General features: G+C 35.4%; 1 protein-coding gene across 2 annotated transcripts in view; it reads left to right on the top strand.

Moving 5' to 3' along the window:
* The window catches only part of GRID2 (glutamate receptor, ionotropic, delta 2), a 2375079-nt gene that overhangs the window by 1095202 nt on the left and 1263304 nt on the right, over positions 1-16573 (top strand). Inside the window, exon 3 of one of the 2 annotated variants that reach the window (XM_006894479.1) lies at positions 6478-6762. The exons of the other annotated variant lie outside the window; for it this stretch is intronic. Coding sequence (XP_006894541.1) covers positions 6478-6762 — 285 coding nt within the window. The remainder of the gene's footprint in view (positions 1-6477; positions 6763-16573) is intronic. 2 annotated transcript variants of the gene reach the window in all.

The raw sequence follows: 16573 nt of genomic DNA, 5'->3' as shown, positions 1-16573 counted from the left end.
AGCAATGGGGATAGGTGTTTCAGAGTCAGTGAGACTGGCTTAGGATAGGGCAGATTTCAGAGCTGTTGTATGAGTTGCAGGCAACTGAATGACACAGAACAGCAACAACAACAACATGAGAGAGGCTAGAGGGCGTTATGCTAAGTGAACTAACTCAGGTACATAAGAACAAAAGCCCATTATTGTCAAAACAGAAATATAACCAGTGAGGTGTGCATGGATATACAAAGAAGGATGGGGAGGGGACAGAGGGGTTGAGGGTGGGGTAGGTAGTAAATCACTAGCTTCTAGAATTTGGTAGGTGGAGGGAAGGAGTGGAGGTGTGTGTGTGGGGGGGAAGCCCAACAATGTACATGAATGAAACACAAAAATAAGAGAATAGTCACAGGGGAGAGAGAGATATATGTAAACAAATGATGTGATCCAGATATATTTCACTGTGTTTTTATTAAGTATTTTGTAATAGGTTAAGATGATAACTTGATTCACACCTTTTATTGACTTTTTTCTTTACTTTTTTAAAAAAACAAAAATTTATTAGTTTCCGAAATCTGAAGTGTACACAAACATTATTTAAGTTCATATATTAATATAGCTAATTTAATTTACGTATGTGCTAATGAACTATGGTAAAAATATTGCTGACTACAATTGTGATTTAAAAGAAGGCAAAGGACACACTTTAGGCAATTAGTGCAGACTCCAGACATTGTTGTTAGTAGTAAAATTTCAGACTGAGTCATAAAACTAGAAAGTTGTTCAATATTATCTATGGATATATGTGTTTATATGAATACATAATAAAAATAAGTCACCAGATTTGCAATAATTGTGGGAAAGAAATATGGCATTAAGAATTACTTGACTTAGAGTCTTATAATAAAAATAAATAATAGATACACACATACAGATTTTTCAAATTCAATTTTCACACTGCATCTAATAAAATGAAGTTTGCTTTCTGTAAAACTCAACCTCTAAATAAATAATGCATTAATCTTGTACTCAAGACATGGGATTCTTGGCATAAAAAGATTCACTTTCTGTATCTTTTTGGAGGTTATTCTTAGGTGCCATTAAGTTGACTGTGAGTCATAGTAATCCAATGAATAGCTGACCTGAATTCTGCTGTATCCTGTGCCACCCTTATCATCTCTAACACACTCAAGTCTTTTGCTAAAGTAACTATATCAATTCATTTTGTTGGGGATCTTGCTCTCTTTTGCTGACTCTCCATCCTTCCAAGCCGATGTCCCTTTCCACAAATAACCTCAACTAACTATATGTCCAAAGTATGAAAGGATGAAGTTTCACCATCCTTCAAGGAGCACTCTGGCCCCACTTTCTCCAAGATATACTTGTGTGAAATACTCAGTACTCCAGCACCACAGCTCAAAGGCATAAATTATTCTTCTGTAATCCTTATTCATTGTCCAGTATAGAAGGTGATTGAGAAGATTGTGGTGTGAATGAGACACACCTTGTTCTTCAAACTGGCATTATTGTTCTTCAGCATTTTGAAGAGGTCCATGACAGCAGATTTTCCCAATGCAACTCATCTCCTGATTTCTAGATTATAGTAGCAAAAATGTTGATTGTTAATCCACGCAAGATTTATTTTCTCAAATCTCTTTTCCTCCATCATGATTTGTGGCTTATTATATTAACTTTGAAGTCATTATGGAAGGTTGAGTACCAGATCAAATAAATTTATATTTTCTCCCTTAACCATTTTACATTGGTGGACTTTCAGGCTACCACTCATTCAGTACATTCTATGACAAAATAGACATAAAGTATAGCCTTGAAGCATAGAAGATAGATTATCTTGCACATTCATTCTTATATAGTCTCATCTGTGGTTCTATTTTAGGTCACTCTTATACAAGTGTTCAGGTCTTTCATTCATAGGGTTGCTATGAGTCTTCTACAACTTGACGGACTTAACAACAATAACAACCCCAATTCATGTAACACATGAGCGCTCCTTTTTTTTTCTCTAGTGGAATTACCTCTTTTCACAAAACTTGGCAATAAACAGAACTCTTCAATATAAGTTTCCACACACAAGAACTCATTGTATACCACTATACTATATTATTCTATACTATTGTTCTAGAGCTATTCTTTGTCATATAATATATTGAGGTTACATGTAAAATAATCTCTCCAATTGCTTGCCGAGTGATAATGGATATTGGCCTCTATTTAAGCCTAGGTTATCTTTTGAGGGTGATGGTGATTCCTTGTTGATAACTAAACGATACACTTTTAGGCATTATAAGAATCATGCAAATCTAAGACTCTTAGGCTACCACTCATCCAGTCTTTTTCTATGACAATACTAACAGATTTGAGTACCTTCCTTGTTGAATTTCATAAATACTCATTAGTGTTTCATGGTGACAGCAGAGTAATCAAATTCAAGCCAGACACTCAACATGATGAATTATTACATTAACTATAGCAATGGATAGCAATGTCGGAGCGTGTGAGGACTGAAGATAATTGGGCAAGGTTTTAATCTGTTGTATGTAGGTTGCATATATACAGGTTGCATATATGTAGGTTGTATACAGGGTTGTATGTAGGTGTTAGAGTGAATGGCCCTTCACAACAAACAACATCAATCGTAACCTTTACAGCCAATTTTCCATGCCTGCTCCATATTATCTATAGATTACCTTTCAAGACTTGTGATATTATTTTAGTTTCTGATATATCCTACTTTAAGTTATTGACAAATAGCTCACTTATGTTTACCAGTATGCATAGCATTACATATATTAATATCAAATGAAAAGTATAAAAAAATCATAACACAATACCTATACCTTTAAAAATTCTTTTCTTCATTTGTGTGTTTTGCAACAATTAATAAGAAGCAAAATATAACCAGCAGCTGTTGATTTGGCTCCTACTCATAGATGATCCTCCATGAGGTGTCCAAGGCTGTAAATCACAAGAGAGGAGACTGTCTATCCTCCTATATAGAGAAGATGAATAAATCACAGAATAGATAAAAAAAATGTTTAACTACTATTACATTATTAGGTACTATTGAGGCAGCTCCAGATCATAGAGAACCTGTGTAAAACAAAACAAAACAAAACTCTAACCAATCTTGTGTCATCCTCAAAATCCCTGTTGAGCTTTAAGCCCCTTATTCTAGGTCCTGTGCCAATCCATCTCATTGAGGGCTTTCTTACCTTTTGCTGACCACGTATTTTTCCAAGCAAGATGTCATTTTCCAGGTATTAGCCATTTTTGATGAAACACCCAAAGCATGTGAAATTAAGTCTTGCCAACCTTTCTTTGAGGGTGCTTGTGGTTATTCCAAGAGAAATATGTTTATTCTTTTGACAGCTCACATCAAATTCATGATTCCTTGCAAATGTTGTTATTAAAAAATCTCCTTTGGTTATATCTTATTCAAGATACAATTTTGACATAAGTATGAAGCAATTGGAAATACCCTGGCTTGAGTCAGGCCCACTTTAGTCTTTAAACTGTCATCTCTGTTCTTTAAACTGTAATTAGTTCGTTGGCAGTCAATTTGTTTCGTGTAATAATAGATCATTTGATTTCTTGAATGCTTCTTCAATATGTGTTGATTGGGGACCTAAGTAAAATGAAATAGTTAACTTCAATATTTTTCTCTTTCTTCTGATGTTGCCCAGTTGTAGGAATTTTTATCTACCAAGTGTTATTTATGTCTTTTTTTTAGTGTTTTCTCCTAAAACTGAATACTAATACAGGCATTTTTAAATTTCATTTTATATATGACAGATTTTAATGCCAAAATGAATGTTTTCTCCATGTAAACTTCTGATTTTATGGCTTTGAAACTCATGTAGTACTACTGCCTCACATTGCTGTGGGATCAAAACTGAATCATAGCTGGCCCTCCAAGGGGTTTTCGGAGCTTGTAACTGCAAGAGAAGAAATTGTCTGTGTTTCTGCTAGGTAGTTTCTGGTTGATTCAAGCCACCCACCTTTGGGCTGGCAACATTGCTCCTCAGGGAGCTACCAGATAATTAGTATAATCTGAAGATCAAATTCATCACACAATGTGATGTTGTTGTTATGTGCCGTCGAGTCGCTTGCGACTCATAGTGACCTTCTGTACAACAGCTCTAAACTTTGCTCTGTCCTGTGCCAATCGTACTGTCTCTGACACTTCATCCCGATTACCCCATAGTCACTGAATCAATCCACCTCATAGAGGGTCTGCCCCTCCTGTGCTGTCCCTCTACCCTACCAAGCATGATATCCCTCTCCAAGGACCTGTCTCTCCTTACAATATGTCCAGAGTGTGTCAGACGAAGCCTAAGTCTAAAAATTAATGAGAAATTTTATTTCTTTTTATAAATTACTAGTGCTTCATCTTTACCACAACACTAGAACAATCTTTTGATTAATGCTTTGGCATACATGAGTTGAAATTTTAGTGATTAATTAATTTTGCTTTATATAAATGCAGAATTCATGAATTTTAGTAGGATATATTTGTGAACTTAACTGAACTGTCAATTTTACTCCAATGCCTAAGAACCATTGATTGATCATTAGAGCTATTTTTCAATTCTGTTTAAAAATAATGTAGACTCTCTCAGGAAGCGATGCTTCAAAATGACATCCTTGATAATTATTAATTTATTTTGTACTTATTGGTTGGCTTAACATTAATCATAACAAATTTATTTGATGTTTATATGCATGTCAGTAGTACAATACTTCTAATTCTACACTAAATACCAACTTTAATCAACTGCCAAATTAATTACATTGTAGTGCTTGCCATTCAATTATCTTTGAATTTTTCAATATTGTATAAAACTCTCTAAATGAAATATGAATAATGAGAGTAGTATAACTAGAATGCCTTAATTTTACTGAAATTCTAAAATATATGTGTTGTCTTCAATATGAATTGAAACTAAACCTCAAGAGGACAAAGATTCTCAACACTGGGCCAATTGGCAACCTTAATATAGATGGAGAAGAGATGGAGGTTGTTAACAATTACAGCTAGATCAGCTCCATAATCAACACTCTAGTACCAGGAGTCAGGAAATCAGAAGACAAATTACACTGGAAAAGTCAGCTGTCAGGGACCTCTCCAGAGTATACTGCAAAGGAATGATGTCAATCTAGAGACTAAGCTGTGCTTGATGCAGGCCATGGTCTTTGCAATTACTTGCTATGCATGAGAGATGGTCATTAACTAAGGATGACAGAAGAAGAATTGATGCCTTTGGGCTGTGGTCCCGGACAAGAGTCTTGAACACACCGTGAACTGTCGAGAAAACAAACAGGTCTATGATGGACCAAGTTTCTTCTTGGAGGCTAGGATTTTGAAGCTCTGTCTCACAGAGTTCAGAGCTGCTGTACATAGGGTCACTATGAGTCACAGGCGACTCAACAGCACATAACAACAAGACTAAATTTAATAACTAACTTCTCTCAAATGAAATTAACTTTATATTTATTTTTTTATTAAATTACCTTTGAATTGACTTCCATCTTCTTGTCTTCAACATTGGAATTTTGAGATATTCTTTATTTTTTACATGTATGATAGATTATTTTGCAAGTATTTTCTACATGTACATATGGTAGCTTTATATTATTTTTATACTACCTTATTTGAAATGTGTTTTGAAGTAAATACATATTTGCATGCGGAATTGTTGGAATGAAATATAAAGAGAGATTATACACTACAAAAAAAGATTTGGAAATGTTTCAAATGGGAAAATGAGATCTGTATTGACATTTGATATGAACTTTTATAAATGTCGATAGTTATAAAAAGACTTCAGGGTTTTTGTTCATAGGGTCACTGTGAGTCGTGCTCAATTCAAACACAACCAACAATAACTGATGTTTAGTATTTGATTTGACTACAAATATCATGTCTGTTAAGGAAAACAAGAAAAACATTTTCATTTCACTAGTTTATTGAGAAAGACAAAGCATTATTAAACTTTTAGATCCCAAACTGGCTGTTATCTCTGGCTATATGTACACCTTCAATCCTTCCTGAACTCATTCGCTGATTCATCAATCTGTATAGCACCCCTTTAGGTAAACTATATATTATATACACTTAGGAAATTCTCTTCCTTGTGAATTAAACACTGATGATTGTTAAATTATAGCTATCTCCAACTAAATTCCTACAATGTGAGAAGCAACTAACAGTCAATACATCATCTCTAAACATTGCAATAATCCCTCAAATCTCATATATGTTTACTTTCTTTTTTAATCATAGCAAAACTAAGACCAAGACAAAAAATACTATTTTCACAGAGTCCTTGGACAATAAAGGAAGTCATTTTATTCAATTTCAGTGTCTTCAGGTTTAAAACTTTCCATCTCCCACAATAACTGTAAAAAGTTTATTAATGACTCAAAGGGCAAACTGTATGGAGCCCACTGACCTTTCACTATTCCTGTGCTTTTTTGTAGCCTGTGAACTGATGAATCAAGGCATCTTAGCCCTCGTTAGCTCCATTGGCTGTACCTCAGCAGGGTCCCTCCAGTCTCTGGCAGATGCCATGCACATACCGCATCTCTTCATTCAGCGTTCAACAGCTGGCACCCCCAGAAGCGGCTGTGGACTCACCCGGAGTAACAGAAATGATGACTACACTCTCTCTGTCCGTCCACCAGTGTATCTGAATGATGTTATATTGAGAGTGGTCACAGAGTATGCCTGGCAGAAGTTCATTATCTTCTATGATAGTGAATATGGTAAGTGTTTGTGTAAGTGTTGTATTTTTCATATTTGCTTGGAAAATCAAATAATGAAGCCTAAAAATACCTGGGAGTTTAGTTTTAGTGTGGATTTTTTTTCCTTCCTATTCTTTAAAGATTAACACTAATAACACAAAATGTTAAGGCCTTCAAGTTTAATCTCATTGTGCTCTTTTTGATGTCAAATTGAGATATTGATATTTTACACATCTTCAGTTTATAATTGTTCCTAAAGGAAATCTGACTCTGATGTGCCTTGAAAATTTTCAAATAATGAAAGTAAATAGTACATTTCACGACTCTCTGATAGCAATATCTTTTTTTTATCTCAAATTCATTGTCAACAAGTCAGAACTGACGCATAATTGATTCGCCATTGAGTTTCTGACGTTGTTAAGTCACACAGGAAGACATGTTCCTTTTTTTCTCAGAGTCTCTGATGGATTCAGACTTCCAGAGAAACCTAGTTTGGGTTTTAGGAATAGAATTCTTTTCTATTGCATGGTCAGAACTTCCTCTGCCCCCATTTCAGTTAGAACCTTCTAAAATCCATCTGCTGCCCTAGGATCCCTTCATAAGGTTTCCCAGGCTATTAATTGCAGTGGGAGGAGACTACCCATCCTCCTCCCACTGAGCTGATGACGATGAATTCTAGCGATTAGAAATGCACAATCCATCAATAAAAGGATGGATAGAAAACTATGTCATTCACACAATAGAATATTACACAGCATTAAAAAACAAGGAACTTATAAAACATTATACAACATACATGAGCCTGAAAGACATTATGCTGAGTGAAATATCTCAGTCACAGAAAGACAAATACTACATAACACCACTGTTATAAAATAGGACTGACATGGGGGCTGGTTGGAGGGAAAGCATGAACAGAGTTGATAGATAAGGAACACTGCATTGGAACAGATTAGGGGAAGAATTGTCTGAAAAGAATAATATGATTATGCATTGTATGGCTGACAAAAACCTGAAACAAGAGGTGCATTGCAAAGTGGAATGAGGGAGAGAGAAAGAAAGGGAGGGAAGATAACGTGCTATAATGAATAAATGGAAAATCAACTTTCTATAAACTTTTATTAAAATCACGTTAAAAAAACCAAACAAAAGATGAATCCCTTACCTTTTGGTTACTATGCAATATGTGACAAAAATTGCATATTTTAGTATTTTATTTTAAAAGTATGACAGCTTTTTTGCAGGCTTTTGTTGCCTTAAATCTATTAAGAACTGAACTCCTTTGGGGCCACTGATGCTTTATCACTTTACATTTATTACTGCTTCTTATTTACCACATGAAATCTAATAAAAATACAGGTAGTGCAAAAACATTTATATAATTGACTTTTCCAGGTAAAACACAAAAAAAATTATAGTATTCATCTTAAATTTACTATGAGAAAAAAAGATACTTCGCTTTTATATTTTACTTGTTATAAATTAGAAAAAGGAATACAAAAATAACACTTTTTAAAATTAAATATATATTTTGGCATAGTCTGGCTTTTTTGTTTTAGTTTTATTATCTGTTTTTCTACTCACTGACCCACAACATATACAAATAGAGTTTCTTCTTGTTTTTTTAAAATTAGAAATTATGTTGTTGTTGTTGTTATGTGCCATCGAGTCGTTTCCGACTCATAGCGACCCTATGCACAACAGCCCTAAACCCTGCTCTATCCTGCGCCAACCGCACTGCCTCTGACACACCCATCCCGATTACCCCAGTTACTGAATCGATCCATCTCATAGAGGGTCTTCCCCTCCTGTGCTGTCCCTCCACCCTCCCAAGCATGATGTCCCTCTCCAAGGACCCGTCCCTCCTGGCAACATGTCCAAAGTATGTCAGACGAAGCCCCAGAATCCTTGCCTCCAAGGAGTAGCTTGGTTTAATCCTCTCCAAGATGAATCTGTTTGTTTTCCTGGCAGTCCATGGTACATTCAGTACCCTTCTCCAGCACCACAGCTCAAAAGCTTCCACTCTCCTTCTGTCCTCCCTAGTCATTGTCCAACTCTCTGATGCATAACAAGCGATTGCAAAGACCATGGTCTGTATCAGGCGCACCTTATTCTCCAGAGAGACACTGTTGCTCCTGAGTACCTTTGAGAGGTCCCTAACAGCAGACTTTCCCATCGTGATACGCTTTTTGATTTCCTGACTGCTGGTGCCAAGAGCGTTGACTGTGGAGCCGAGCAAACTGAAGCTGTGAACACTCTCAATCTCTTCGTCATCCATCCTGACGCTGCCAATTATTAAAAATAATTAGAAAGTATAGGGGGAATATAATGAGTATTGTCAAAATAGAGGAAATAAATAGTTCTTGTTAAACAATATATATTTTGAATATTCTTAGAGGCTATATAAGTTGAGATAAAGTATTGAAAATACAATATTTTAAGTACATATACATCTACTTTTTTATGTTTTAACTTGAAAACCAGAATGTATTTCACTCTCTGTAGTATAAACTTTTTTCCTTTTGCACAAAATAACAGTAGTAAACTGTTTTCTTGTTATGATCTTCCCAGAATTGTGAACAATGTTGGAGAGTAGTTACACCAGTAAAATAAGCCAGAAAGTAGCATCAATAGAGCTGAGCACAAACAACTGGCAGAAATCTGAGCTGCAACAAATAGAACTCCTGTGGATTCACAGAGGGGGGAAGCAAGTGGCAGTCACATTTAGCCCTAAATATTCAAAGTTCACATGGGGCTTTGGCAGTCAGAGTCCTATTAAACTTAATGAGTAGTTTTCAGCCAAATATCTGTAAGACTCTAGAAGCACACACTTTTGTCTCCAGTGCGGAAATCCCTATTTTTGTTCTTAAATTCACATTATTTAGGGGTCACAGAACAAAGAGCAAGTCACCAAAATGAATAAAGTAAACAAACAAACAAAAAGGGAAATGAAAAAGACCTTAATCATCAATTAAAGTGAGACTGGGAAGTGTATTTAGGTCTGAAATTCATGGACATGATTGTTAATTTAGCTTAGTAAAGTTTTCCTTTCTGAAAATTTGAACATTTAATATGGCTTTATCAATTTTCTTCACTTAAGATCATATGAGGCCCTTTTTTATAGCTACAAATGCTAATTTTTAAAAAAATGTATGGGTTTGCCTAACAAATGGTATTTTTTAATCTTTAATTCTTCCAACTGGAATAAGAAAGTTTTTTTAACCTGTATCTGTTTAAAAGGGGAAAATATTTTACTATTATTCCTATCAAAATAGATGTTCTTGTAAAATAAAAAAGGGAAAAATTACTTTTGACCAAAGTAATTTTTTAACCAAGAATAAAAAGTTATTTTTCACTCTTTATTGCAAATGAAACATAAGGGAGTAAAAAAAAATGCACATACTCTCTCCCCAGACCCTCTTATTAACTTTTTTTAGAAGTCTAATTATATTAATTATATGCAAGAAACACTTCTTAGAGAGAACATTTTTATTAGTCATGTTACTATACTAAATAGGGAGCAACTGAGAGGGAGACAGATAGGCAGGCTCCTGTAGAAGTTTTATAGCCTCAGAAACACAGTGGTGAGTCTCTGTGAGTGGACCCAACTCAACAGCAATGGATTTGGTCACGTAATTATATATAGTGTCATTTGACGTTTTCTTTCTCATTCTTCAGTTTTACTTTAGTTAAATACAACACTATAATCATACAGTGTATAACCAGATCCTCTCTTAGAAGCAGTGTTTGTTTCACAGGAACCAATAAAACAAAAAGCCTTTTCCTTCACTCTTGATAAGTTATCTTTTAACTTATTATTTGAACAAATAGTTAAGGAATAATTATCTGTCTAATATCAGTAAAACTATTTTCAATAATATCCTTGCTTAATGAAATAGGTTTTTTTCCCCTTTTTACTTACAATAAATCTTACTAGTAAAGAACAAGGTTAGAGTATATAATAAATATGAAAGTAACCAATTACTGTGTGTCTTGAAGAAGGGCTACATTTATTTACATATCCATTCATCAATGTCACTATTTTAAGTTCAAGCACTGGCATTGCACTTGACTTTTATCTTTCTTATCAGGAATTACTTTCATTAAAGAGTGTATTAAACATCATCTATGGGTGGAATCAGGCAGCCTGCTGGGACCAAGATGCATTTTGCTTAGAAAAATACACTCAAGAAAAAAAGTCCTTAGATTCTATATCCAGTTAATTAGAGACGCATGTCTTCAAAGTAGTTAATTATGATTAAGGACTCAGTATAAAAGTCTATTTTAAATTTGCTAACAAAGAATATTCAAGGTTTTTAATTCTAAGTAAATGGATTAAAAAATAGGTGATATTTTACTTGAATAGATTGATTCAAGACATTTATAAAATGCTTGAAAAGAAGTTCAGAATTGCTGAACTTTAAAAAAAAATATGTTATTCAAGAAGTATTCATTGCTCATTTGCTTAGTGAAATGTGATGAAGTTTTGGAGTCTGTAGTCTTAGACTTTAAGAAACTTTCAATTTCTGAAGAATAAAATATTTCAACTTCCTTAACAGGGAAAATAATGAGTCCAATGTCATATAAACAATGCAAGGAATGCACTGATATGTCAGTAAATGAAGTTAAATTTTGGCAACACAAATCAAAGACATTATGGTTGAACTTTGATCTTGACTATAAGAGGTTAAATTCTGAAAGACAAAAATGTGAGGAAAACAGCAACTCTAATAGGGAGAACGTGTGAAAACTCCTGGTTTAGTAAAATATTAAGCACACTATTTCTTACTATTTTCATTTACTGAGTTATAGAGTAAGGAGCCTTGGTAAATAGTGTGCTACATTTTGGACTCCTACCCAAATGGTTGGTTGTTCAAATACTCAAGGCACCCTTGGGGGTCAGGATGAAGCTGTCTGCTCTAATTGAAATTTACAACTTAAGAAACTTGATAGATGATAACCATAAGTCAGAATCAACTTGATGATAGTGGATTTTTGAGGTTAAACTATAGAATAAGTATCTTACAATATGCCATTCACTCATCTAACAAGTTGATAATTATTGCCACTGATTGTAGAAACCTAAAAACTGAGAGAACTGACATCTATCTTACAGAAGCTTAATAAAGGTGACTCAGAGCTAAGGTTTAAAGTCATGCTAGATCACTTTATCATTCATAAAGACAAGAGGTTGCAGTGAACTTGAAATTAAGAATATGAAACAATAGAAACAAGAACTTTTGATATATGACAGATTCCAAGTGCTTTACATGTGTTTTATCATTTAATCATCACAATAAATGCATATGAAGGATTGATGTTGTTATTTATTTATTTGAGCAAATGAAAACCTGGATCAATGAAAAGTCAAGGTGTTTTGTTTAAATTTAGTGCTTGCATTGAATCACTTAAGTATTATGGTATTAAAGGAAACAGAATTAGATTAAGTCTGGATAAGAAACAAACAAACAAAAAAAACTTATAAATAAAATGTGTCAAAACATCTTCATTAAAAATAAGCAATACTTCAATGCAGTATACATAATTTATCCAGTTTTATTCAGTCTTACTTCTGCCCTGATGTCAGCCTCATTCTACAATAGTGGATAAATTATGTATATTGCACTGAGGCTGATTAGGGAGAAAACAGTTTAAAAGTAATATATTTTAGGGCATAATGATTATCATAAGAGTTCAGAATGAGGGTTGCAGAGTGGAGTATACTCGAGGTGAGGGTGGGAGGGTGTGGGGGGATTGTATACCAATGAAGGAGTTTTTCTTTAGCTTTTAAAGAAGAGCGAACTGAGGGTGGGGGTGGGGGATGGGTGAGGAGAAAAGTGCAACGATAAATAAATGGAAATCCACAATCTCTGTAAATGTTCATTGAAATTAATAAAAAAAAGCAATACTTCAAGTCTGAGGATCTTGAAAGAGGTAACCTTTAGCCATAGCTACACCTCTGGCAGGTTTTCTGAGGCAGTTAATCAACATAAGGAGATTGCCCATCCTTATTCAACAGGGCAGCTGGTGGGTTCGAACAACATGCCTTCAGGATTACAGCAGAGCTTTTATCACTGGGCCAATAGAGCTCCATGTCTGTAGCTGCTTGTCTGCACAGCATCAGTTCTCCCTTTTATTTTCTAACATAATGCTGAATTTATTTTATAGTTCAGAACCCCTAGTTGGGAAACTACATTCTTCTAAATTTCTTGAGGCTAGGGCTATCATAAATTGTGGTCAAGAGTTACTAGTGTCTGAACTTTTATCCTAATTGCAGGCTAACAAATTACTCTGCCTTCATTTCAAATGATGGTAAAAAAACCCAGTGATCCTAAATTAGAGACAAAAGACTTCAATACAAATGATATCTTATGAGAGGTGGGATTTAGACTGATGCCATTTCTTCTTGGCTTCCAATCCCAAGTGTTTTTTAATGAGAGTTATGGCCACCTGAGCTTTTCTATTGGGCTGCGATTAAACCTACCTCACATTTTCCAGAGTTAAACATACTGGAGGATCAAATGTGATCTACTTTTGAAAATTAGTCAATGAAGATTCTATATGTTACCAAAAAATACAGTATAAACAGTGCTGGGAAATGAAACTCTAGAGTGAAAGGCATTAACAGGTAACAGTGACCGAAGCAGTGAGGTTAAGATAATGACAATTATGAAGTTAACACAGGTTTGGACAGCATTTTATTGGGTTGTGTGTTAGGTCATCATACCTCAGCACCAACTCAAAGGCAACTAATAACTCCCTTCAAGAGATCTTCTGCTAGCAAGATTTGTGGTAACACAATAAACTTTTAGAGAACTCTCTCCTAAAAATATTAACTACCACCATCAATCTGTAAATTCATAATATTATGGTGGCTTAGATGCTACTGTGGTGTTGGAATCTATGCCTCTGTTATTTCCAATACCAGTAGGTCTCACTTGTGAACAGATTTCTGTATAGCTTCCAGGTATAGCTTCCAGATGAAGACAGACAACAAAGGAAGACCTAGTGATCTAGTTTTTAAAATTAGCCAATGAAAGCCCTTTTAAAAATAACAATGTCCAATTAAGTGTTGGAGATCAGCTCTTCACTGGAAGACACATTGTGAATGTTGTTCAGGGTAGAGAAACCAAGGTTGCCATAAGTTAGAGCTGGCTCAAGGGAAACTAACAACAGTAGCAATAATATTAACTATTTGTTTCCACATAACCTTGACTTCTGGCAATTTTTTCCTTAGAATGAAATCCCATACTCTATGTTGGAGAACTAGGAGAACAATCTTGGATTATGTTCATTCAGCAGAGTCACCATATTTATTTTTAGTAATGCATAGCTGAAGTTGAGGTTGAATAATTCAATGAATGTCCAGTACAAACTGTAGCATTTCAGCTTATTAGAACTATCAGTAAATGGATCTAATTATGAAACCCCTTTAAAAGCCATGAGTCTGTAGAATCGGAATTTTACTTCAGACCTGGTTGTTAGGTCCTGTTGAGTTGACTTGATCCTTGAACAATGGATCTGAACCATGTCCTAATCTGAGAAAGGTCAAATTTTTAAGCTGTAATATATATAAAAGAGGAGCCCTAGTGGCATCATAAGTAACATATTGGATAACCAAATAAAATTCAGTAGTTTGAATCCACGTGTTGCACATGAGAAAGAGAAGCAGTTCCTCTTATAACAACATGTATTGTCACAAATCTGATAGAGAATTGGCTGTCAATCAAAATGAACTTGAGGGTTTATTGTTGCTGTTAGAAGCAGTCAAGTCCAAATCAGACTCATAGTGACCCTATGAACAAAAGATCTGAACCCTGTTCTATCCTGTGCCATCCTAAAACTTCCTAGCACACTAGAGCCCATTGCCGCAGTCACCTTGTCAATCTACCTGGTCTTCCTCTCCTTTGCCAAACCATCACCCTTCCTAGCATCATGTCCTAGCAATATGCCCAAAGTATGTGAGGCAAAGCCTCATCAACTTGCCTCTAAAGAGCACTCTGGCTGTGTGTTCTCTTGGCCACACATCAGTGCTCTTCTCCAACACCATAGATGAAGGCATCAATTCTTTTACTGTCATCCTTATTCATTGTCCAGCTCTAAGATGCATAGCAATTGATCTGACAGACTGTGGCCTGAATCAGACACACCTTAGTCCTCAAACTGATGTTATTTCTTCTCAATAATTTGGAAAGGTCCCTAACTGCAGATTTTCCCATTGCAATGTGTCTCCTTACTTCCTGACTGCTAGTAGAGGATGTTTGTTAATTGTCGATCCAAGCAAGATGATGCTGTTGGCAGTTTCAGTCTCCTCTCCATCCATCATAATGCTGCATATTGGTCCAGTGGTAAGAACCTCCGTTTTCTTGACATTGAGATGCAATTCATACAAATGGATGCATTCCTTGATCCTCTGCAACAAGTACTTCAAGTCCTCCTCACTTTCAGCAAGCAAAGTTATGTCATCGTCATAATACAAGTTATTGATGAGTCTCCCTCCAATCCTGATGCCACACTCTTCTTCATTGAGTTCAACTTTTTAGATAATTTGTTCAGCATACAGATTACATAGGTATGGAGAATACAACCCGGACACATTCCTTTTTTAATTTTAAGCAATGCAGTGTTCCCCTGCTCTGTTTGTACAATAGCCTCCTGTCTAAATATAGGATTTTTGTGAGCACAATTAAGTGCTCTGGGACTCCCATTTTTTTCAATGTCAGCCACAACTTGTTATGATCCATCCACACAGTAAAATATCTTTGCATGGTCAATAAGCATAAATAGACATTCTTCTGGTATTCTTTACTTTCAACCAGAATCCATCTGACATCAGCAATGATATAAGTGGTGCCACAGCCTCTTCTAAATACCATTTGATCTTCTGGCAGTTCCCTATCTATGTACTAGGTAATTGTTGTTGTTAAGTGCCATCGAGTCATAGTTGACTCATAGCAACCCTGTGAATGAAAGACCTGAACACTTGTATGACTTTCATTGTTTCTCCAGGTTCATAGGGTTTCCGGAGGCAAGCTATTTCAAAAGTGGATGGCACTTTTGCTTCCAAGCTTGTTTTAATCGGGAAGCTCCACTAAACTCTCTCCATCGTGGGTAACCATTATCACATTTGACACATCAGTATCACAGTGTTTAGCTTCACAGCAACCACAAGTTACTTCTGTACAGCAAGTGGACACATCAGGGCTATACAACCTAGAGGAATGTTTGACCAAAAACAATTAAAACCAGGCCTAAGGACTGTGGATTAATGTCCCTCACCTTTGGCTTAGTATCATCACCTTCTGTCCACTAGGCCAACTGAGCTCACTTGTCATTGTTGTTGTTGTTGTTAAGTGCCATCGATTCATAGGTGACTCATAATGACCCTGTGAATGAAAGACCTGAATACTTGTATAACTTTCATAAGTTTTCAGGTTCATAAGATTTCTGGAGTTAAGCTATCTTGGAAGTGGATGGCACTTCTGATTCCAAGCTTGTTTTAATTGGAGAGTTCCACCGAACACTGTCCACCATGGGTAACTATTATCGTATTTGACACATCAGTGTCACAGTGTTCAGAATCACAGCAATCACAAGTTACCTTTGTAGAGCAAATGGACAGACCAAGACTATAATTAGACTAGGACATTATAACCTTATTTTTAAAACCTGTGTTTCAAAACCTAAATGCCAGAGAACTCACTTAAATTTGTATTGTTGTTGTTATGTGCTGTCCAGTTGCCTGTGACTCATAGTGGACCTATGTATAACATCTCTAAACACTGTTCAATCTTGTGTCAATCTTATTGTCTCTGACACACATTCCCCCATT

This window comes from Elephantulus edwardii, unplaced genomic scaffold (genome assembly GCF_000299155.1).
Source record: "Elephantulus edwardii isolate Elephantulus edwardi_28Jun2011 unplaced genomic scaffold, EleEdw1.0 scaffold00144, whole genome shotgun sequence".
Lineage (NCBI taxonomy): Eukaryota > Metazoa > Chordata > Mammalia > Macroscelidea > Macroscelididae > Elephantulus > Elephantulus edwardii.
Note: the sequence above shows the minus strand (reverse complement) of the source record. Positions and strands in the feature narration are given on the sequence as shown.